General features: G+C 34.7%; 1 protein-coding gene across 3 annotated transcripts; it reads left to right on the forward strand.

Annotated features, from left to right (window-relative positions):
- Window positions 1–3,114: 3,114 nt before the first annotated feature.
- On the forward strand, window positions 3,115–25,545 carry LOC114287451 (proline--tRNA ligase, cytoplasmic). 3 transcript variants are annotated; one of them, XM_028230801.2, is made up of 13 exons: window positions 3,115–3,296; window positions 3,680–3,760; window positions 3,875–3,960; window positions 4,674–4,766; window positions 10,331–10,447; window positions 10,989–11,176; window positions 12,068–12,134; window positions 12,282–12,404; window positions 12,519–12,671; window positions 15,172–15,456; window positions 18,872–19,093; window positions 22,677–22,770; window positions 25,256–25,545. In XM_028230801.2, exons 2-13 carry the CDS (start codon window positions 3,715–3,717, stop codon window positions 25,318–25,320), a joined length of 1,539 nt encoding a protein of 512 aa, XP_028086602.2. In that variant the 5' UTR covers window positions 3,115–3,296; window positions 3,680–3,714; the 3' UTR covers window positions 25,321–25,545. The 3 variants fall into 3 exon arrangements, with proteins under 3 accessions (XP_028086602.2, XP_028086603.2, XP_028086604.2); XM_028230802.2 differs by having other exon boundaries at window positions 3,176–3,285; window positions 3,678–3,760; XM_028230803.2 differs by having other exon boundaries at window positions 3,188–3,517.
- Window positions 25,546–25,832: the final 287 nt, after the last annotated feature.

Consider the following 25,832-nt stretch of genomic DNA (forward strand, 5'->3'; position numbering starts at 1 on the left):
ATTTGAATGTGAGCAACCGTTGAAGCCACGTCACCGTACATCTCTTTGTTGATCCGCTACTACTCAGATCTTATAACAACCAATATTGACTGTCACGTGTATGATCAGGATCGAAGACCTACCTGGTCTCCCCATATTACCCTTACTTTGCCACGCGTCGAATTGTCACTGGCTAGCACAAAATGTGTAGCCAACACAATTAAAAAATTTGTAATGAGCGTGTGATATACAATATCAATTTCTACCAAAATATCACAAAAATGTATAATTAGATGTTTCCATTCATCGTATATAATTACAAAATATTATCAAAATGTAATTGAATATATGTTCTAGTAAACCCATATTAATTTTTTTAAAAAAATGACTATTTGCTTTACATATCTACTTAGGCATCTAAAGTTATGCTCGACGTTCTTTCATAATATAAAAAGCATCTATGATGTAATTTACATCAAATTCTCGAGCAATGTCTTTGTCAACATATGTTAACAAGTACCTTGAAAGAAAATCATCCTCCATCCTGTTGCGCAATCTAGTCTTTACTATTTTCATGGCTGAAAATGCATGTTCTGTTATCGACGTAGAAACTGAAGAAAATGCACTATTAACCATGAATATTTTGTACGTTCTGGGAGTTCTTTTCCAAGCTTTCATATCATTTTACACACACACACACACAGAGTAAAGTGGAGAAAGGGGCTTTAAAGTAGGGGTGTAACTTGGGCGGGCTCAACCTGAACCCAGCTCGATTTTTTTTAGGGCATGGAAAAGATATTTTCAAATTCAGTACAGGTTTGAGCAAAAATTCAAAAGCCCGAATTAAATTTGAGTAGGCTTGGGCAAAGATGTCGAACAACCTGAGCAATCCGAAACCCGAATTATACATATATAGATATATAAAAATATTAAATATACATACAAATTATTAGTCATTACATGATATTAAAGTAATTTAGATTATTAGATCATATTGAATATATATTATATATACAAATAAATAAAATCATACTCTTCTTTTTTTTCACTCATAAATTATAAGAATTACTATAGCGGCATTTCTCTTACATTATATAAATTATTTGTTTTGATAGTATTAATGATTTTTTATATAAAAAAAATGTAAATAGAGTCAAATTTTAATAATTTAATAAAGCAGCTGCACAAAAAAAAAAATCATTTACAATTCGGGCAATTCAGATTTAACTCGGGTCGGGCTTGGACAATCAACCTCGGGTTACAATTCAAGTCTGGGTAAGTCTCAGCACAACTTGGGTTAGACTTGGACAACCTCTCAACCGAACCGAACCTGCCCAAGTTGCACTCTTAGCTTAAAGTGGAGAAGGGGGCTTAAACAATTAGATTAATAAGAATTTGGAGACATTTTCAAGCGTGGGGCAGGTTAAACATGAGTAGTATTTTTTGTTTTTTTTTTATTTAGCCTCCATTTGGGAAGTGGGTTGGCTTTTTGGCTTTTTTGACTATATGAGCCTGAGCTCAAAAGCTTTTGGGAAGGACTTTTGACTTTTTGGCTTTTTTGATTTTTTTGTGAGAGAATAGTGTAATGATTATGGGGTTGGATGGGATGTTTTGTCTGTTGTGGTTCATGAGCCTATTCTGTCTTTTATGGCTCATTGAGCCAAAAAAGCGCAATGAGCCCTTGCCAAATCAACCCCAAACAATCAAAAAATTTGGGCCCTAATCAGACAAAAAAGACTTTAACATATTAACGAATAAATTATCAATTATTTTAACATTACTAAATTTAAAATAAAAAGTAATTATACTTAATAAATAAATTATTATTATTATTATTTTTAGTATATATCAAAAAAATAATTAAAATTTTAAATTTTAAAGTAGAAAATTTAGGGGGTGGCGGTTCTTAATTTTTTTTTGAAAAAATTTTGGGGTGACGAATCTATATAATTTAAAAATATTTGTAATTTTAATATTATATCCAGGGGTTTTTTTCAAAACTTTGGGGGGGCTGTCGCCCTTGACAACCCCCCCTCGGTCCATCGCTGACTCTAAACATGTATGGATTGAGAAAAATACATTTACATCCCTCTGTTTATACTATTTAAACTAGAGTTAGTTATCTAAAAGTCCTATTTATAAATATTATAGTAACTCATGTCTTATCTAAGATTTTTTGAATCAATAAATCCTATTTAGTAAACTGAGAATATTATTAGTTTTTTTTTTCAATTTTTAAAACTAAGAATATTATCAATTTTGTATAGTAATATTTTAGATAAATATTTCGCTGACCGATGAAAAAAAATAGAGTATGAGGTTAAATATTTTTGTCTTTCTACTTATTGGTTTAATTCAACTATCAAATAAATTGAGAAAATTATTAGTTTTTTTTCTAGTTTTAAAATTGAGAATATTATTAATTTTTTATTTTTGAAGTTTTTATTTTTTTTTGTTTTCAATTTTGCACATCAATGTTCCATCATCATACTCCTTTATAGACACAAAATTTCAGTTTTACACAAAAAAATAATTCATTTTTTTCAATTATTTAAAAAAAAAAAACATTTCTTTTTGTACATAATTTTTTTTTTGTTTTTTTAATTTAAAAATTGATATTTTAAAGTTTTAAAAATCAAAATATGTCAAATCATCATGTTTGTTTATATATAATCATAAATGATAAACAATTATTGTTTGAAAGACAATTTCAACTATTAAAAATTTAATGAGACTAGAACATTCAAAAAATGTTAATTAAGATTTAATGAAATATAAATTCATAAATTAAGACTTATATGTAAATACTTTAAAACTATTTTTATTATGTGACGAATTGATTTCACTAGGGTTTTGCCAGTATCAACAAGAATGTTATATTATTCCCATTATGAAAAATAACAATATTAGGTGATCCGAATTTTTTTGACTCAAATGACTCGAATTTCTCAACACGAAATCGTTTTGGATGCAAAACGATATCGTTTTAATACATTCAAGTCACACATCGATTATATACACTTTTCTTTAATTATTAATTATTATTATTTTAATCATAACTTTTAATTTTTTGATTATAACATATATATTTTTTAATTATGACAAAATATAAAATTATATACTATTTTTCTTTAGGGGTACCATCGTGTTTCCCATTATTACATGGACGGAGTGATAATATTAATAGATCACAAAGGGCCATTTAAGCGCAGTTGACTGCGTGACTGAAAGAATCCCCAAACTGCCAAACCTAATAGCTTAGCCTAGCTTCTACTCTGTTTCTGCGCCGTCAACTGCAAATTCAGCCATTGCTAAAGGTGTTGCTCTCAATCTCTTTCTGTGATTGGGAGAACAATAGTAGGCAATTTTAAATTTCTTTCCTTCACCCCTTGATATCAACTCCTCATTGTTTTTTTTGCTCTGCATTTTCTCGTTTATGAATATATGCATGTATTGTATGTATATCTGTCTATCCATCTATTCATTTTCTGCCTCTCTTTCTCCCCTCGATCCCCACCTAGCGTATTTTGTTTATGTGGTAAATTGATACTATTTGTTTCTCATTTTCAATTTATGTTGATCTGTACGTATCGTGGTTTTAAATTTGCGTATCCGTGCATGTATTTTCCGTGTCGTGTTATTCAGAAACTATAGTTGTAATGGAGGATGTGATGTGACTTTTTTTTCTTCTTCTAAAAAGGCTATCGGGTGTCTCCTTGATATAAATCGAAGGATATGGCTTCCAATGATGCTAAGAAAACTAATGTTGGTGCCAAGAGTGGTGAGATTCTTTTTCCTACCTCTCACATACACTCATCTAATTGGTTGCATCGTCTTCATCTGTGATAGATAGCATATTCTTGTTGACCTGAATCCTAAATCTTGAGAGTTTCAGGAGGGAAAAAGAAGGAGGTGAAAAAAGAGACTGGGCTTGGGCTTTTCTACAAGAAGGGTGAGAATTTTGGGGAATGGTACTCCGAGGTATCAATTACATTTTCTGTTGAATTTAGTATTTTTTCTTTTGCACTTATTAGAAGCTTTGCGTAACCAAACTTGTTGACATCTCTCTATTATAACTTAATTGAAAAATCTGGTTGCAATTTTGGAAATCACTTTCTAAGAAGCACAGAAGAAAAAAAAAATCTCTTTTCTTTTTGTAACTTGATGGTAAAGAAAGTAATGCTGTGTCCATCCAAGGTACCTAACAGAATTTGAAGTGTCCATGCCACTAATATGCACTAGTACCTGACTAAACAAACTCTGGTGGTCCAGTAGTTGCAAATTGTGGATATAGTGGTATTTATAGTTGTCATACACTGGCCATAGGGGTGCTCGTAATGAATAATGATGCAATGAAGGAGGATTATTATTATTATTATTTTTATTATTTTTTACGAAATCATTGAGTTTATGCTTCAACTAAAGACAAAATTTCAGTTTTCCTTTCTCTTTTGGAAACACTACTTTTTTGAGTGTTGCATTCAGTCTTCTGTATCTTTCATTTATTTGTGCGCACATATGGTTGCATGCATATATATTTCTCGATAGGTAAGTTAATTAGACTTGAACTTGAGTCTCTTTATTTGTGGGGAATGCGGCCTAAGCCACCAGGGTTGTCTCCTAGGGGATTTCACATGTATACTTTCTTACGCAGATGGTTTATGCACATGTTTTTTTGTTTTGACTTTTTGCAGGTGGTCGTTAGTGGTGAAATGATCGAATATTATGATATCTCTGGTTGTTATATTTTGAGGCCATGGACAATGTCAATATGGGAAACCATGCAAGTAAGTATATGTAGGGACTAGTGAGTTGTCTGGCTAGTTTTTTCTACTGTGAAGATTCTTACTTTAAGCATATGTACTGAGGAGGAATTTGAAAACCCAAAGCTCCTTCTAAGGTTGCTTTTGTCGCAGAGTGGAAGCAAAAGGAAAATTTTTACAACTGATGATCTATTCTGAGAAGAAATATCCTGCCAATTTAATGTTATGTGTGCAAGGAGGTGGGGAGTCAGTGGATCACCGCCTTATTCATTGTGGGGTGGTGATGGAGTTAAGGAGACCAATGCTACCTTGTTTGGTGTTTTTGGGTTTTCCAGAGATCACCATTGGAGCTATTTTACTTTTTAGATGTATAAAAATGATCAAAACAAGAGTTCAGGTGCGCGAGATGGCACCCTTATGCCTGATGTGGTGTATATTGCAGAAGAAACTGAGTCTTTTGATTGGATTGAGACCTTAGTGCATGTTAAAAGGAGCAAGTTTTTGAGTCTTTTGTATAGTTGGGCCATTGATAAGGTGAACCCCTTCTTCTGATTCTCTTTTTGGAGTTTGTTGACTCTATGGAGTCTTGAGAAGGGGGGTAGTGTAGAGGATAGTTTTCTGTTGTTTTGTTTTCATTTTGTACAAGGGTGGTGCCTCTTTGGCAGTTTTCCTATTAATTTTTTTTTTTTTTTTTTTTTTCGACTTACCAAAAAAGAAAAAAGAGCATGTAGTGAGTTACGTGGCTTGTTAGTGGCATTATTAGAACTAACCATCAGCTCCTCAGCTGTGCAACTTGACTTGCAAGTTGCATATCCTCTCATTCCTATTAAAACTTAGAATTTGAACACAATCATGCTATGCAATTGATGCATTTTCATAGTTTTCTTATTCTCTATGGAACCTATAATTTTAAATAAATAATTATGGAAACTTCGACTTGTGTTATTCTTTCCAATTTTCCTTCAATTGATTTAAATCATCTCACTTTGCACCCCATTTTTTTTGATAAATAAAGTTAGATATTATTAAAAAGCATCAAGAAGATGCAAAGAAAACAAAAACTACAGCCCACAGCAGACCAGAAAACTAAGAAATCAAATCCTCCACAAAATCTACAAAGGCCAACACATCCGGATCCACCAATTCCGTAACCTAATTATGAAGAACCAAAAAGAGCCTATTCTCCAACCAAGACACCAAATGAGATTTCCCCTGACAAGTACGTCTATTACCATTGCTGCTATTCTTGAATCTTTCAGGTTCCTAATTTCTGACCATGAATGTTGTCTTTCATATATTTTTGCCCTGAAGACGATCCTTTTGGGTTAACATCTTCTCTTCTGTAAGGTTGATGGTTATCACTATTGTTGTTATTATTTTGCTGTTTGGGACAATTCGAATGCTTTACATGCTCAAAGCACATCGTTTTAGTGGCTATTGTCTTGATTATCTATGTAGGGGGATATTATATGTTCATGATTTATGAAGCATGTACAATAGATTTGTCAATACATTAGGGACACAAACACATCACATACATGCCCAAAAAGGTGTCTGAATTTTTTTGAATATCAGACATGTTTGGACGCATCATAGAACGCGTTGGGTCATTTTGTGATTTTCAAAAAAAGAGACTAAGGCCTCGTTTGGCAAGAGGCTATTTTAGCCAATTAGCCAAAAAGTTACTAAATTAGCCAAAAAGCCAACAACCCATACCAAAAAGTCAAAGATTCTCTTTTCTCTCTACTTTTTGCACATCTTTTCGTAATTAGCCAAAAAGTCATCCCAAACATACAAGTTTTTTTTACTTACCTTTTTGGCCAAATAGCCAAAAAGTTACTAAATTAGTCTGTTCCCAAACGAGGCCTAAGGGTTTATTTTGAGAAGTTTTAAAAAATAATGGCTCATAAGATTCATATCATAGCATAAAACTAGAGAACTTTTGGTGGAATTATATGATGTCAAATGGTGGAATTATGGAGTTCTAAACGATTAATACATGAAAAATGCCATGGATGATTAGTTCTTGAATTTTTATTTTGTGGCTTTGTGTGTTTGCTATCTTGATAATGTTGTTGATGCAGCACACGCAGGTTTGAAGCAAGTTTTAAGCTAACTTAGGGCTAGGTTTAGTGAAATAAAGCTAGGGGTGGTTAGGGTTTGGTTATGAATGGTTTGGGCAAGGAAACAAGAATTTGTGACAGAAGAAAGACTGTCTATGGGCTGGAAGTCGTAATCTGTGAACAGAGGCAATAGGAAAAGAGAAAAAAGACGAAGAAAATTAGGAATCACTCCTAAAATCTTTTAGGCATCACACCTAGGGCTGGGTTGCATCACACAAATCCTAAAGAGGCTCAAAGCTCTGAAAATTATATAAATTCTGATTGTTCTTTTATTAGAAGCAATATATTGCTTTATATAGGATTATAAGACTTCCTTAACCAATTAGGATCAAATCCTTTAGTCATCACGCTTAGGGTTAGGTTGCGACACACAAATCCTAAAGAGGCTCAAAACTCTGAAAATTATATAAATTATGATTGTTCTTTTATTAGAAGCAATATATTGCCTTATATAGGACTAGAAGACTTCCTTAACCAATTAGGATCAAAATAGGAAATTACTGAAACTACTAACTAAAACTACTACAAAATCTTTAATTTCTAAAACCTATCTAATACCAAATAAGACTCATAAACATATTAAATCAATACCAAGACCCATGGGTCAACCCAACGGCCCTTTATTGAGACGCGCTCCAGAAATTTTGCAAATTACAAAAATACCCTTGACCCTAAGACATAAATATAAATAAATGAAAGACTCAAATTAATTTATTCTAGTTCTCATGTGGGCCCGGCATCATCCAACACATGCCAAATCAAAACTTGAGCCTTAGGAGCATCTTTGCCATTCCGTTTATAGACTTTAGTATTACGCTGCCACTTGTCTCATCAGTTGTTATTTATTTGTGTTTTTTTTTTATTCCATAATGTGATTGAAATAATATGGGTGTTTTTGATATGGATTTATAATATATTGCAAGGTTGGCACACACGTGTGTGCATTTACTATTATATTGTCAACTATGTTAATATAAATTAAACTAAAATTAACTTCCCCAACCCACATTTACGCGGAACGTGTGTGCACGATATTTTCTAATTTTGTCTTTAATATTTATTGTTTAATTTATCTTAGTATTTTATTTTAATTATAGCATAATTAGGAGTTTTAGTTTGGTTATGATTTTTACTAATATTTGTTTTCCTATTCAATTAGGATTCGGTTTCCTATTTTGATGAGATTTCTTGACTTATAAATGTTAGGGTTTACATTTATACTTCAGCTTGGACCAATGAGATATTGATTTTTTAGGCTGTGGCCATTGTGTTAGGTCTAGGACCCTCTTCTTCTTCCCCTCTTTTCTTCTCTCTTCTCTTTCTTTCCTAAGGCTTTATCACACACACCCAAACATCTATCCCGAAAGTCAATATCACATTACAAAGATAGAAACAAACAAACATTTCCCAACTCAAAACTCATATATCCAACTGGTGGTGGTTGTTTTTATTTATTTATTATTATTTTTAAAGAATACAAAACCATATAAATTTTAAAAATAATTAAAAACCCAAAACAATTAAATCCCAAATATGTAACAGATTGTTATGCTCACGTATATCTATATATCTGAACTTGTTCATGTTGCCAATTTGAACAACAAAATTCAGGCAGGCATTTAAATTTTTTTTCCATATGTATATTTGTTTATATGCACATATTGTGTAAATTCTTAATAAAAACATTGTATAAAATTTCCATATGCATTACATTTAGTTGTATCATGCTGCAAATTGGCATGATAAATCAACATACCCTATGTTATTCATAATTTAAGAAGCAAACCCAGTTCAAATGCAACGATGCTGCTGACATAGTACATTGAGAACAACTAAAACTTAATGAAACAAAAAGAAAAGTTATAGTCGTGGCGATACGTGGGAGTGTCCAATGCAGCCAGTTCTTCTTCAACCTGTGGAAACTATATGTTGAAGAAGTCCAAGCTAGATGGGTGAAACTCTTCCTTGGAGTAGGATGATTTGTTGCCCCATTCTTTTTGGCTTTGTCCTCCTCGATGTTGCCAATATCGTCAAGGTCGTCGCTGATGTGAATCCCCCACCTTCATGTCTTGGCAACTAATAAGATTTGTGTTTGTGGGAAGGAGAGATCATTGGTTTGTCATGCGTCAGAGTGTGCTTCAGGATCAGAAATTGAGAAACTGATTCAGTTACAGGCATAAGAAATTGAGAAACTATTTCAGTTACTAATTTGGTATAAGGCGTGCTTCTCTCTAATGTGTATTTCCATAAACTAACCTTGAAATCAATAAAGATATAACTCAACGGAACTGGGTATAATACATTTGTCATGTATATTTTAGGTAAAGAAAAATCCACTGAACTTCGAAACTTAGATTCAAATGGTGTAGCCCATTTATATATTGGAAAATGTTTGAGACCCCTAAAAACGTTTCCCTAATTTGACCCACAATGATGTGCATGATAGGTGTTAATTTTTGATTTGTCACATACTATATAGGGCCCAACTCCTTTGCCACATCATTGTGAGTGTATTCTTGGGTCTGAAATTGTGGGTCTTTAGAATTTGTCTTATGTATTAATATAGATAAATATAAATATTTATATATTTTATTCAAAGTGTCTATAACGTGTCCATTTTTAGAGAAATGTCGTGTCTGCATGTCCATGTTGTGTTGTGTCCATGTCCCATATCGGTACTCGTATCCGTGCTTCTTATTTCATAAGGCGCTTTTATGTGTTTATGGAACCCATTTCTTCTATGTGTCAGAATATGGTTATCATTGTTGGATATCTTGATATATATTGTTGGGCCCATTTCCTATTAACTTAAGTTTTGGGACAATTGGTTATTTAATATGGTATTAGAGCTCAGATTGAGAGGTCTTGGGTTCAAGTCTCTCCATCGGCATTTGGTATTTTATCTCTGTTTGGTAATTTCTTCTTTATTGATTGATTGTTTGTTTGCTTCTCCTTCTATTTGGTTCTCTCTGTCTCTTCATGTGAACCATTCAAAGTAGGGTTCATTTTCATAAGGGATCCGAGCGAATTTTTTATGTGTTGGCTGTCGGCTACCTAACACACAACCCTCCTCCTTAACCCGAGCTTGAGACCGGCGGAGTTGTTAACAACCCTGGCGGAGTTTGGTTTGGTTTGGTTTGGTTTGGTTTGTCTCTTCATGTGCAAGACGGGTTTGTACGTGAGGGAGGGTGTTGGATAGTTTGATATACATTAGTGGGCCTTGTTCCTAACAGCTTAAGCTTTTGGAACAATTGGTGAGTTAATAATCACTTCATATTGGTTTCTTTGTGGTGCTGAAGTTTTAGATTATTGTCTCTAATTTCAGCTTACTTTTTATTTGGTGTGATTTTGCTTCTTTGCTATGTTCAAAATAATCATATGCAGCTGATTCAGTTCATGCTCCCCCTTCGTAATTTCTCTTTTGTTCTTGTTACTATTCAAATCTCAATACTGTCAACTGTGCAGGCCTTTTTTGATGGTGAAATAAAGAAGATGAAGATAAAAAATTGCTATTTCCCTCTTTTTGTTTCTCCGGGTGTCTTGCAGCGAGAAAAAGATCACATTGAGGGGTTTGCCCCTGAGGTGAGTACTCAAATAGCACGTTAAATGTAAATCAAGTGTAAGCCGTCTTACTAATTGGAAAAGCCTACACTTCTTTTCTGCCTTCATCAAATCAATAAAATTCTTGAATGCTTTCTGTCTTTTCTAGAGTATTTTTGGATTATTAGTAATTTTAAAGGGAGCCATGATTTGCAGCATGTATTTGTTTCTCCTTTTCCTTAGTGATACAGTTTTATCTTATTGTTATTTTTTCTCCTCTCTGTAATGTATGGTTGTGGTGCAAGTATGATATAATATAGTTGACCTGTCATTGGGAATGGTACAGGATTCAAGTTTCAGTTGATATAAGGGTGGTGTCTTGTGTGTGTTTTAATGATACCAACGGAAAAGAAAAAAATGTTCATTTGTCTGCTGGTGTCTAGTTTTGCTGAATTTCTTGAGCTGTTTTTCATTAATAGCGTATTTCCTGTTGTACATATATGATGAGAAGCAATGTTACCTTTTTTCTTTCTCACCTCTTTTAGGATTATATTGTTTTATTTCTTTCAAAAATTTTATTTAGGTTGCTTGGGTTACAAAATCTGGAGAATCTGAGTTAGAAGTGCCCATTGCTATTCGTCCTACAAGTGAGACTGTTATGTATCCATATTACTCGAAATGGATAAGAGGGCACCGTGACTTGCCATTAAAGCTAAACCAATGGTGTAATGTTGTTCGATGGGAGTTCAGTCATCCTACTCCATTCATTAGGTACTCCCTTACAGACCTGTTGGCGTCCATTTTTGCAATCAGATTATTTTATTGAAAGCGCACACTTGTTAGCCTTTGATTGACTATTTTTAACAATATCATTTCATTGTTATTCAATTACCTTTAGAAAACTGCAAGAAGTTGTGTTTCTTCCATTTAACCTATTGTTATAGCAGTTTCCTCCCATGCCAGGAAGGTGTTCATCATTGTTTTTTTTGTTTTTGTTATACACTTTTTCTTTAGATTTTGTATTCTCTGTGTGTCCAAGGTTGCTTCCCTTCTAATTATCTTCCTTATTAAAAGAAAAATATATCATGTCTATACTTCTTTCTATCCCCATAAAATTTTATGTGAAAGCATTTCTTCTAACATTTCACTCTGATTTCAGAAGAAGGACTTCTCCATTACTCAGTTTAGTCGTCTAAGCTTGAAAGGATTTACTCACTGTTATGCTGATATGGAGCGAAAAAAGCTCCTAAATCCTAATCAATTTATATCATGAGTCTTACATCCATTTTAAGTTTTTTTCTTTTTTTCCCTTCTTAATAATAGAAAATCCGCTCACTCTGCGATTGCCCTATGCTTAGATCCGATAGAGGGAAGCAATTTGTTAGTGTATGACAAATTTTCATTTGCCCTTGTTATCCATTGATAAGGAAGGGAGATGATATGCTGTGTTGATTATGTGTTCCCTGGCAGTTTGCATGTTTTGGGATTATATTGCTCAAAAAACTGTTGATCAGTGTTTAACACTCTCAGTTGCAATATCTTTATGTGGTTGTACTTATTTTTTTAGCATATTTATACTAGAATGTTTACAAAATTCGCATTGTTCAAATGATATGTGAATTTCAAACCTTGGCATGTATGTTTTTGCTCTTGTGATTGTAGGAGTCGAGAGTTTCTTTGGCAAGAAGGGCATACAGCTTTTGCAACAAAGGCAGAGGCTGATGCTGAGGTATGGAATCGCTCACATTTGCACTCTTCTTGCCTTATTACTGTCATGCTTGATGCTTCACATCTTGTCTTTTGTAGTGGTTTGTTGTATTGGAAGCTTTACTTTCTAACTCTAATTTGGTGCTGGAATGTAATTATTAATCCCTAGGTCCTTGAGATATTGGAACTATATAGACAAATATATGAAGAATATCTGGCAATACCTGTTGTGAAGGGTAAGAAGAGTGAGCTAGAGAAATTTGCTGGTGGCCTTTATACGACAAGTGTTGAGGTATTACCTTCGTCCTTTGTGACATTATACTTATATTTTTTTCTTGTTTGGCTTTCCCTTGGTGTTTTTAAGTATATCTTTTCATATCATCATTTGTTTACAATTGCTTCCTAGGCCTTCATCCCAAACACTGGGCGAGGTATACAAGGTGCCACATCACATTGCTTGGGTCAAAATTTTGCTAAAATGTTTGAGATAAATTTTGAGAATGAGAAGGGAGAAAAGTCTATGGTTTGGCAAAATTCTTGGGCATATAGTACTCGAACGGTAAACTCTTCTACTTGTTTTTGTAAATGTAGAACACCCTTTAGTTGCTATCTCATTATCCTTTTAGACGTCTTTATATCTCTTCTCTGATATTAATTTTGTGAGAAACCATGATGTTTTTCAATGCTTAACCTTTTTTCTCTTTAGTGTATTTGTCTGTTTTCGATTACTTTGGTTGCTTCCTCTTAAATTGTTTTAACCTTGGAATGGTTGGATCCATTCTCAATGACTGCAAAACTCAGCAGACTTCAGAAGTGTTTTTCTAATCTGTATTCCATTTGTTATGGAGTTTTTCTCCCGGTAATCCTGACTGGTCTTTTTTTTTTTTTTTTGGTGTTTATGCTTAGAATGACAGCTAGCTTGCAGCTTTTTTTAGTTCATAGCTGATTTAAGAGGCAAAGGATGGCCACTATAAAAGCTAAATTACTCTTGGTGCAAGGTTGCAAATTTGGACTTCGATAGCTTAAGGGTTGCACTCAATTTTTACGACTTACTTTTTTGGTTGAAAGTCCGCATTTTTTTTAATCTTGAAAGTTCTTCATTGAAAGACAACATTAAGTACCTTTTTCCAAGTTCAAACATTATTGGACCGAATTATTTGAAGAATGTTTGAGATTCTCAGAATTATGAATCTGGAAAACAACTTGTCTGGTTTTGGTAAGCTTAATCTAGTTGTAAATTAGTGGCCAGAACACCAAATTCTATTCTTAAACTTCCATCTGAAGTTGCAACTTTCGAAGAAAATGCCTTCTCCATTTGATATCAATACAAGGGACAAAACTGCCAAATTTTAGTGATCTTATTGCCATATTCAGGGAGCCTCTAAATGCATCCTAAAATTTTGGTTGGACATGTCTCATTTCATTTTTGTAATACCACTATACCCGTAAATTAAATTACCCAAAAGGCTAACACCTAAAGCCCTACCCAACTTTGGCCACTGCAGCAGCCATCTCCGGCAACCACCCAGCCTCCTTCCCAGCTCCCTTTGCCACCCCTCATCCCTCCCCATCTTCCCCCTAGATCCTAGTTCCCTGGTCAGCCCCACCCCCTCCCCACTTCTAGCCGCCACAAGCCAGCCCCTTCCCTCCACAGCTGCCACCACTGCAACCCACTTATTCTTTTTCTTTTCGTCCTCCTTGTTCTTCCTCTTCCCCAAACCCTAAATCTATTCTCTCTCTCTCTCTCTCAAGGATATATCCAGGGAAGGGAACTGGGGTGATGGTTTACGGTGGGGGAAGGGTTTTGGGAGGGGTTCTTGGCTGGAGAGGGGGATTTGCACCAGGGAGTGGGGCTGGGTTGGGGATTTGCACCAGGGAGTGGGGCTGGGTTGGGGCTTTGCGTCGGGGGAAGGGGGTCACAGTGGAGGAGGGGGCTGGCTTGGGGGTGGTGGAGGTGAGTGGGGGATGGGGGTGGGGAGGTGCTGGAGGTGGCTGCCGGAGTGGTGGTGTGGATGGTGGCTAGGTGGAGGTAGGAGATTAGGGTTTGGGGGTTAGGTGGAGGTAATATTGAAATTAAATAGGGTGTTGAAAGAAAAATTAGAAAATTCAAATTTAACAATGAGGCACCCCTATTTCCATCAAACAATTGAATTGCTTCAACTTAAAAAAAAGGTTTATAAAACTCAAGTGATAAATTTCCTGAAGAGTTAATTTAAGTGTCGAAGTTTCTTTATAATATAATAGCAATGAGGGTATTTTGTCTAGAAACAATAGCTGGGTCTGTTTGGTGGTTGTTTGTTTTCTTCGTTTTCATTTTCTATTTTTGTTTCTCATGCTTTTAGAAACAAAACAATGAAATAAAAAATGTAGATATGAAACCACTTGTTTTCATTTTTATGTAAAAACAATTTTTGATTCGAAAACAACTTTTTGTTGTTTTCAGAAATATTTCCCCAGAACTGTTATTCAGAAACAGTTTGCCAAACAATCTGAGTTTCCTGAAAAATGAATATAGAAAACGAAAACATAACCAAATGGGCTGTAGTAGTTAGATTTTTTTAAAATTATATATATATATATATTTTTTGCAGATTTTGGTCAGTGAGCTAAAAGATTGGTGTATGTTGGCCTTCTGTAATATAATTTTTTTTCTTAGGGGTGCTCATGTCAACATCCTTGAGCCATCTAGACCTCTGAGGCAATTTTCATTTATATATTTATTAATTCCCTATTCAATTAGTTTTGGGGCAGTTTTGTTCCCCTCTACCTTTCGCTTTCGGTTTCTTTGAGCAATCTAGTTCCAAGGTAGTTTTTGTTTCACCTCTCTCTCTCTCTCTCTCCACACACACACAGAGACAAGTAAAAAAGCAAACATATTCATGTTTACTGCCATTTGTATCTATATATTCATTTGTTTTTTTAATTTCAAATTCAATGAGAGCATTGCTTTTAAGATTGACCACATTCACTCTAGCATGCCAAAATTTTTTCCCTGTTTTACAAAGCCATTCTGCGGTGAGTAGTTTTTTGTGTTTGTTCTCATTAGTTTCCAACTTCAGATTGGGGTGATGGTGATGGTTCATGGGGATGACAAGGGCTTAGTGCTGCCGCCTAAAGTGGCATCCATCCAAGTTATTGTGATTCCAGTGCCTTATAAAGATGTTGACACACAAAAGATTATAGAGTTCTGCAAAACAACAGTTGCTACCTTGAGTGAAGCTGGTTTATGTGTTGAGGCAGATTTTAGAGATAACTATTCACCTGGTTGGAAGTACTCGCATTGGGAAATGAAAGGTGTTCCCCTGAGAATTGAAATTGGACCCAAAGACTTGGCTAATAATCAGGTATGCTGTCGTTTTCTATTACCTTTCTCAACTTATCAATTTTATGCCCAACTTTTCTTGTATTCATTGTGCTATCACATATTAACTTTACACTATAAGGGGCAGTGATAGACCATAACCAACTCAACCTATTGTCTTGATGTGACGTTGGATATTTTTCTATGAACTTTACAGTGTTCTATATCAATTAAATATATGAAATGTAACTTTAGTAACAATAGAAGTAGAAATAATCGAGCAGAAAGATAAAAACTAGGACATTGCAAATAGTGAATATTTTTGTTACTTTTGTTCGATTAGTAATAAGGATGGAGAAGTTGGAGATGATGTGATCCATTGAATCAAAATATGTTGAGTGGAGGAATGCTTATAGAATATTATGTAATTGACGGATTCCAACAAAATTAAAAGGAAAAATCTATGGAACAACTAGCTATAATGTTAATGGTGTTTTATGGAAAATAATGTTAAGAAACATGTTCATAAAAAGAATGTAGCTAAGAGTATAATGCTTAAATGCATGTGTGGTAAGACTAGTTAATATAGAATTAGAAATGAATATTTGTGAAATAGGAGTACCACCAATTGAAGATAAGTTGAGAGAGAACAAATTCTGCTTCCCTTACCCTAAGGGGGGCTATGCACAAAACACTAGCACTAAGAAAAAGGCATAAAATAGCTAGCAAATGAACACTGCCATTATCATGTAGCAATCTAACCCGTGGCAATTAAAACTGAACAAACTAGAAGATGTCATTCACTTTTGTCCATCCATTAAAACATGGGCCACATTTCAACACAACAAGCAACACAAATTTTGAATTGCTAGTTCAGAACAAAACAAAACAGATCCCACCCAAACATTATAGATGATGTCGACATTCAAGTTCAGAAAGGAGTCAAAGGCCTTAGAAGACGTTCTGCGGGGTGATGAAAGGAGTCAAAGGCTGTGAAATATGTCACAACGAGCATGGCAATTACTACAAGGAACTTCAGGGTTTGCAAAGGAGGATTCATGTATTTGCAACCAAAAAGTGGGGTTTTGCATTGAGTGTGGATCTAATTTTGAGATCTTTGAGGATGGAGATTGCCATAACTTTTCTCACAAGAGTCTCAGTGAATTTAAAGTTGTGGAGGAGGGAGTCTATGATATGTACAAGGCGGTGGACGACTTGGAAATCTTCCATAATCTTCCATAAAGGTACTCTAGATTGGTGATACATGTACGTTCTCGATCAAAAGATCAAAATGGTAGGTGGAACAATCAGCTGGTCAAAAAGCCCCCCCAAACCCTTCAGTTTCAGTTGTGCTTATGAAGTAGTCATCTTCTACCTCCATGGTGCCCAGAGCAAAGACCTCCAGTTGTGCTACAAATCAATCAGCAGAAAGACCCACAAACCCTTACCTGTGAAGGCCTTGCAACATGCACCAGGCCATGCCAAAACCATAGCCCTAGCCTAAGTAGTCCCCCCAAAGCCTACGTTTCGGTTGCTCTTGTGAAGCAGTCATTTTATACCTCCATGGTGCCCACGGTGAAGATCATGAGATGTGCTGCAAATCAACCGACAAAAAGACTCATGAACCCTTTTCTGTGAAGACCTTGCAAGATGCACCAACCCATGCCAAAAACCACAGCCTTAGTCAGAGTAGTCAGCACTTTCACTGCTAGTTCAACCAGTTGCTGGCTGCACAACCGAGATAACCACAGTTCCTAATACTATCTGCCATAGCACGAGCTTGCAGACTTCGTACACAGACCAAAGCCTGCAAAAATTCCAAACCAAACATCACCATATCAGATAAAACAACCCCAAAACAAGGCAAGAACAGTAAGCCTAAGTTCCTTTCCTCTCCATGACACTAGCACCCTCACTAGTCTATGGTGGTGCCACGCGTGAACTCTTTTACAATCTTAGTTGCATGAAGCGGGGGCAGGGGAGCGAGGGCATAAAGAAGTTTCTAAAATTGGTAGTGTTTATGGGAGCATGTATATATATTTTTATATTGAGTATATTTAATATATTCTAACAATGATTTTTTTTTTTTTTAAATTGTATTGTATATGTTAAAATATAAATTATTATTAGAGCTTGATATCAACTACAAATTGTCTTTGTCAAATACAAATAAATGTTATGCAAATAGAAAATATTAGAGTAAGTTTGAGCCCTTTTTTTTTCTTTTTTGTTGAGATTTGTATGTTTAGGAGGTTCTATCTTAGTTTGGAGTGAGTTTCTTACAAGTTTCTTTCTTGAGAGTGCAAAATCGCGTTTCTAAGTAAGAAACGTCACCCAACTAGCTCTCTTCACCATAGAGCCAGATAAAAAGGAGCAAAGATAAAATCAATGCTCACCATCAATGAATCCTAGGCTCCAATAAGCACCCATAGAAAGATCATGATCCAGCTAAGAACAAAACCTTGTCAAGATGGATCTGAAGCATCCCTCTGGCGATGAAGGTCCAGGACAAAAGATTGGAACTCTTAGAGAAATCAACCATAGGTACCCTCAAATAAAAGAAATTAGTAAGCATAAGAGTATACAAATCAAACCCATAAAGATAGAAAGATGGAACACATGGGTAAGGAATGGGTAGGGGTCTCTAAGGTCTTGGGAATTCATGGCCCCTTCACCATAGTTGGCCACGATGGGAAGCTCTAGAGAGAGAAAAATCAAAACTAGAGGGAGAGTAACAATAGTATGAAGGCACATTTGCGGGGTGTGTTGAGGAATCCAAACTGTTGTGTACCATGGAGCCTTTGGTTCAAGATTTTCAGATTTCTTATTGTTTCCAAGTTGTTTGCATAAAGTATTCCCCAGATTTAGCTAATGTCCATTTCCATCCTGACACAGGCTGTGGCTGTAAAGAGTGAGGAGTATTGTTCAAGTCTGAATTTCCCTTGATCATTGGCTTGACCATCTTCATGTGCTAGCATTTATAATGTTAGACACCTTAGTTTGCAGGGATCTCCCCAACTTATATACTAATTTATTTCTATATCATTTGATAAATGATCCTAGTCGAGGCTAATTATCAACACGTAAAGGGTATTAAACCAAGGCTGGGCTATATTTCTCAATTTAAACTCTTCCTTGATTGTACATGAAGGATTAGTGGGTATTTAAATTCCCCATAGGATAAGGCATTTATGGGCATTAAGTAAGAAATTAGGTTCCTTATGGGTAAAATGGATTCATTACATATTATATTTCTCAACTTGGTAATTTTAGAATTCAAGTAATCCGGTTGAAATGGAACAAACTTAGTTCACATTATTAAGTATAGCACATTTTGTTCAAATCATGCTACCTTGGATTACTCTGACATTTCACGAGGAGATGGTATTAATAGTTTGGTGTGAATGGTTTAGTAGATTCATAGGAATATCTACAAAATGCTTTAATATGGTTTTCAGGTACGTGCTGTTCGCCGTGACAATTCAGCAAAAGTGGATGTCCCTGTGAATGATGAGTTGGCTGAGCGAGTCAATGGCATGTTAGCTGATATTCAACAAAGTTTGTTTGATGCTGCAAAGCAAAAACGAGATGCTTGTATTAAGGTTGTAAAGACATGGGATGAATTCGTGGAAGCACTTAACCAAAAGAAAATGATCTTAGCTCCTTGGTGCAATGAGGAGGTAAGGCACTCATTGTGCTTGAATATATATGCTAAGAATATCATTGTTTATTCACTGACCGTCCATGAGTAGGCTTCTCTTCTTGACACTTTTAGCCACTTCTCAATTTGGGGCATTATTGTTTGGTTTTGATTTCCAGGATTCACTTTTCAGAAATTTGAATTTTTTTTTTTGATATTCTAAGCAATTTTTTTAATTTTTAGATACATCTAATATAAATACACTTAAAAAGGTATAATATTTGTGAAAAAAATCTATAGAAAATTCACTAAATACCAAAATACAAAAAAAAAAAAAATGAGAATTCAATACATTTTTCGTATTCTTGTGTATTTATTGATTTTTTGAAATATTTTTTTACAAATATTTTACTTTTTAGATACATTCAAGTAAGGTGCATTTAAAAAAGTAAAAAAATTACTTATAATTTTAAAAATATTCACTAAAAACAAAAAAATATGAAAAACAAAAAACTCAATTTGCAGAAAATTGAATTCTGAAAATTGAAGCCAAACATTCTGCTTGGTTCCTGCCTTTGGTTTTCATAATTTTCATTATATCCAACAAACCATGTGTTACCTAATCTCTTGTTATTAGATCCAACAAATTATATTTTCTTTAGTTGAAATTTGTTATTTTACTACTTATAGCTATTAGTATATGCAATTGTTGGTATATACTGAGTGCTTGTAATATGTGATCTATTATCCGTAGGAAGTTTTGTTATCAGAATCTTACAATTCACAATTTGATTCACAATTTTCTTAGATCAATACGAATCTATGGGTGAATCTATTTTGAGATAGCATCTATGGTGAATTGTACAATTCACGATTTGATTAACTTTAAACGATTCATGCAATTCTGGAAATATCGTGTCCAAAGACCTTTTCTAACTTTTTTTTTTTAAAATAAAAAGGACATAACATAACTTTAAATGTGTTTAGTAGGGAAATGGCTAATACTTATGCATGGTTTGTTGTTATTTTGGTGATTAGAGAGTTTCTAATATGACCAATTAGATCAGACATGTTTTTAACCTTTGTAATCTACGTTACACGGACTGTCCAGTTTTGGCGAAGTACCTGTGTCGGCACGACACGACACGACACGGGTACGGGTGCGGAATACAAACAGGATACGGCATATAGAAAGTGAATACGGTGGAATACCTGGGATTAGGGCTAAAACTGTAGGGCTTCGATCGTCTTCGTCAGTCTTTTGTGCCGCTATGAACAACAGCCGAAACCCCAATCTGGATTGCGAAGCCCACGCCGTCATCCACCCTTCAGATCTATGATTGTGGTGATATGTGGTCGCGCGATGTGGTCTGGTTCCAGATCTTGTAGAGAGAGAGAGAGAGAAGCGGTGTTGCCGCCACCGTAGAGGTTCAAATCGACGTAAAGGTAAAGACGAAAGAAGATAGAGAAGAGAGAGAGAGTGGTTTGGGGGAAAATACTGTGATATAATAAAATATAATATAATAAATCATTTAATTGTTATTTCTTAACTTTTTAAGATATAATAAATAAAATTAATCATTTAATTGTTTAAAAAAAATCTATTTAAATCATATATAACAAAATTTTTTTTTAAAAATTTGTAAAACAAAACATTTAATTTAAGCATAATTTATTATAATTATTTTTTATTTATAATATATAACGTATCCCCGTACCCATATCCACATTTGGATCCATATCCACGTATCTTCAATTTTTAATTTTGAAGTGTCTGACCCCCAGATAAGCACCCGCACCCAATACCCACACCCGAGTCCGTGTAACGTAGTTTGTAGTACATCTTCTAAAGATGCTTGAAGTTAAAGTAACTTACACCCATGAATTATCAGCTACTATTTTAGTAAAATAAATATGGTTTAGTATAATATGGGTATGTTTGGTCAAACCCTTCCACAACAATTTTTAATTTTTTTTTTCCTAAACAATAAGCATATGCATACATTTTATTAGGTTTTAAAATAAATAATTTTACTCAATTCTTCTTATTATACTCTATATAGGGTTCTTATGCCCATTTTTTTCTATGCTAAGAGATTATATTATGATTTTTGAATATTTTATGGTTGGTGGGATTTTGATCCACATCTCCTACTATAAGAAGGCAATGTGTTCCCAATTTGATGGTGTAATCGTGTGCTTATATAAGAATTGTTTAATTACATATGTGAAAAATTAATTTATTTCATTCTTTTTCGTTTATGTCATATAATAAAAGTGTGGGAGAGGGTGATGGAACGTCGATTGCGAGATATAACAGAGGTGTTAGAGAATCAATTTGGATTTATGCCTGGCAGGTCAACAATGGAAGCGATCTATCTTTTGAGAAGAGTAATAGAAAAGTATAAAGAAAAGAAAAGAGACATTCATATGGTGTTTATTGACCTTGAGAAAGCATATGATAGAGTGTCCCGGGATATAATATAGTGGTTGTTAGAGAAGAAAGGGATGACAAAAGGTTACATTGATGTGATTAGGGACATGTATGAAGGAGTGGTGACCACTATTAGATCACTAGCTGGAGAGACATGAATTTCCTATCACTGTAGGGTTACACTAAAAATCTACCTTAAGTTCTTATCTTTTTGCTTTAGTTATGGATGAGTTGACGAGAAATATTTAGGATGACGTGCCATGGTATATGTTTTTTGGAGACGATATTGTGCTAGTGGATGAGACTAGAGAAGGAGTTAACACAAATTTGGAGATTTAGAGAAAAGTTCTTGAATCTAAAGGATTCCGGATAAGCAGAACTAAGACAGAGTACATAGAGTGTAAATTTAGTAACAGTAACAATGAAAGCAGAGGAGAAGTGAAAATTGAGAATCAAGAACTGCTTAAGAGTGAATATTTTCGTTATTTAGATTCGATTATCACAACAGCGGGGGAGATTGATGCGGATGTAACCCATAGGATTAAGGCGGGATGGTGTAAGTGGAGAAGTGCGTCTGGGGTATTGTGTGATAAACGAATACCTACTAAACTAAAAGTTAAGTTCTATAGAACGATTATTAGACCAGTAATGTTCTATGGGACGGAGTGTTGGGCAACCAAGAAACAACATGTAGATAAGATGAGTGTGGTTGAGATGAGAATGCTAAGGTGGATGTGTGGTAAGACTAGACAAGACAGAATTAGGAATGAGTGTATTCGGCAATGGGTAAGAGTAGTACCGATAGAAGATAAGTTGAGAGAGAATCAATTGAGATAGTTTAGTCATATTCAATGGAGACCAACAATAGCAGTAGTGAATGCAATGCTGTAACGGTAGATGGAAGTGTTAGGGGATGGAGTAGGCCTAGATTAACGTTGGCTAGCGTTGCAAATAGAAATGTGAATCTACTTAATTTGACTAATGAAATGACCTTTGATAGGGCCGCGTGGAGAAGAAGGATTCATGTAGCCGATCCCATTTGATGGGACTTAAGGCTTGGCTTGGTTTGATTTTTTCGTTTATATAATTGTTTAACATTTTTTTTATAGTCTGTACTGAATCTTAACGATTGTTGATGCTATTTGATTCGTGATTCACCATATGATTCTCGATTTGATAACTATGATAGGAAGTAGAGAAGGATGTGAAAGCAAGAACAAAAGGTGAGATGGGAGCTGCCAAGACACTTTGCTCTCCGTTTGACCAGCCAGAACTTCATCCAGGTACTTTTATTAGTTGTATGTGAATTTTATCTTTATTGTTGTTGTTCGGATCTTCCTTAACAGGAAGAGGACGTTGTTATAGAAGGAAACAAGGAATAGATACATACAACCAATGAAGACAAGAAACAATTTTAATGGACAAATTATTAACTAAATAAATACCAAAGAAGCCCAACTAGCACATAATGAAAATATTTTGGTGTATCTTTGGTCAAATGGCTTCCTTTATGTGCTCTTTTTTTCTACAAATCTACAAGTTAAAAATTCTTGGATGTTTTTTATCTAAAACATTAGCTTTGGCAGCCATTTTATGTTATCTCTACTGCATGTACAATAACAAAAGCATTAAATATTATTTATTTATTTTTGATCGGCGAAAGTTAGTGGTTTGTTGTTAGATTAACACCTAAGGGGAGTTGAACTTACACCCTCTCTTTGCAAGCACTAAGTCTTGCCTCCCATTCCACACCTAAGAGTGGAACCCGAAACCTCTCCTTAGGAAAGACTTTGTAAGATTTTATGGCCAAAGGACTAACCACACAGGCTACATCCCCTTGGTTCAAAAGCATTAAATATTATTTATTGTATCAGTGCGCCTATGTTATGGTGAACAATCTACAAAGAGCTAGGAAGCACGGATACGGATACGGATACGGGATACGGATACGATACGATACGGATACGGCGATACGACAAAATTTGAAAAACTAGGATACGGGTACGGCGGGGATACGTTCGTAAAAAATATTATTTTAACAATTTTTAGTAATGCAGTATGCATAAAAATAAAACCTAAAGCAAAAGACAACTTGATAAAGAAGAAAGATTCCTATAAAACTAAGAGTCTTCAAGGTCAATAGTTTCAACTTGTTCCCCTTCATCATTGAATATCACAAGACCTTAGCTAAAGCTAAAAAACCATTCTTAAATAAAAATTTCAGCAAATATACTTTTTCAAGTCATCAATGATAGCCTAGGAAGCATGGATACGAATATGGTGATATGGGGATGTGGATATGGTGATATGTCAAAATTTGAAAAAGTACGATACGGGTACAGCGGGGATACATTCATAATTTTTTTTTTTATTTTATATAATTTTAATAATGTAATATGCATGAAAATAAAACTTAAAGTAAATTAATAAATAAGGAGAGGGATTCCTATTAACCTAAAAGTGCTCAAACATTCATAAAACATCCAAAACTAAAAGCAAAAGCAAAAGCAAATGCAAATGCAAATGCAAATTAAACATCATCCTTACATGCCAACACCAAAAAAAGAATGAGAGCAGAGAGAAGAAACGTGAGAGAGTGAAAAAGCGAGAGAGACAACAAGGATACATCAATTTGACAAATTCTATTACTTTTAACTCTCACTATATTCCTCTTATCAAAGAACTAAACAAAATATTATAAGTAATATATAACTTCGAGTATCCGATACTTCAAAATTAATAAAAAATTAATTAAGAAGTATCTGATACTTTTAAGAAGTATCCGATACGTATCCGCGAGTATCCGAGGAGTATCGGTATCCGATAAGTATCCGATACGGATACGTCACCCTTTTTGAAGGATCCGTGCTTCATAGACAAAGAGCATCTAGACATTACTCAATTTCTTAATTGAGATGAATGCATGAGCATGTAAAATGCAACAATGCTCATAGTCTTCCATGACCTCTTACGATAATTGCAGTGATACCTTTCAGAGAAATTTTGAAAAAAAATAGGACTACATATCTAATTTTAACTACTTTGAGATTAAAAGTGTTTGGAGGATGTGGTTTGCTTTGTTCTTTGGTTTATGTAGTTATATCTCCTTGCATTAGAAGGTAATGAGGATGGTGTTCTGGTAACATGGGATAGGAGGGTGGTGTAGAGGATGGTTTTCGATGTGTTTTTAGAAGGGTTTATGATCTTATGGACGATAGTGTGGGAAGGGATATGTGGAAGGAGCTTGTTGCTACAGCTCTAAGAAGCACAAATATTTCTAAGAAGGTGGTGTGTCCATGTCGAATGTGGGATGAAGAATACATTGTATGTCTAAAAAGAGGGACCCTTTCTGAATAAGGGTTATTCTCTTGGACACTTGTATTAATAAGATCCAAAGTATATAAATACCCCCAAGGAAAACATAAGCGTACATAATACATTGTCTAGTTTATTTATTAATTTTTTTAATTTAAAATTATTCTTATTGGTTAATGGTATTGTGGTTTTAGGAGACCAAACATAATATGATCTTTCTATAATTTATGTTATTGTGAAGTGAAGTCTCACATCGCCTGAATACTAATGTAATATTAAGCATATAAGCGTGAGGACACCCTCACCTTAATAGCTAGCTTTTGGGGTGAGTTCTACCCAAGATTGTGTAATAGTAATTCACTGCTTTTTGTTGGAACTTCTTTTAAAAGGTTTTGTATAATTGTAATATAGGAAATTGTGTCATTCTAAAACTTGAATCCAACACTTATGCAGGGACTCTTTGCTTTGCCTCTGGTAAGCCTGCAAAGAAGTGGACCTACTGGGGCAGGAGTTACTAATCAGATGCTAATGTGATTGCCTTCCTTCCTCTCTAAATTTTTATATTTTAGACTGTCTACCCCTTGATGTTTTTTGGCTTCAAAAGGGAATCCTTTGATTGTGGAGTTACTAGAGTGGCTTGTGTGATGCCCCACAGTTATGATATTTAAAATGTTGCATGCTTTGAATGTGTTACCTATTTGGGTCCATACCTTTTAAAAAATGAGTGAGAATATTGCGCTTGATGTTCAATGTGTGAAATGAAATGCATTATTTAATTCCGTTGTTGATAGTGGAGGTACACAGGTACAGCTGAATCTATCCGATCCGTTCTCGAGCAGTTGGCCCTCGTTACTGCTTTTGATATTAAAATCAGGACACTGCATTCATTCTCTTGACGCTGGCTAGAGCCAAATATTTAGCTGTCACAGCCTAGGAGTGCCTTGTCATACAAGATGGGCCAGGATCCAAAGTTTAGACAAGTACTGGACGTTTGCACATGGACCCAAGTCCATTTACTTTAGAGTCCAGA

Source organism: Camellia sinensis, chromosome 6 (assembly GCF_055761805.1).
Source record: "Camellia sinensis isolate YWXY chromosome 6, ASM5576180v1, whole genome shotgun sequence".
NCBI lineage: Eukaryota > Viridiplantae > Streptophyta > Magnoliopsida > Ericales > Theaceae > Camellia > Camellia sinensis.

What these genes read in the sequence shown, in the direction of transcription:
- LOC114287451 (XM_028230801.2), top strand. Translation starts at nt 3,715, where the DNA reads ATGGCTTCCAATGATGCTAAGAAAACTAATGTTGGTGCCAAGAGTG. An exon ending in CAATATGGGAAACCATGCAA is followed by an intron (nt 4,767 to 10,330) that starts GTAAGTATATGT and finishes TCAACTGTGCAG; the next exon opens with GCCTTTTTTGATGGTGAAAT. An exon ending in TTGAGGGGTTTGCCCCTGAG is followed by an intron (nt 10,448 to 10,988) that starts GTGAGTACTCAA and finishes AATTTTATTTAG; the next exon opens with GTTGCTTGGGTTACAAAATC.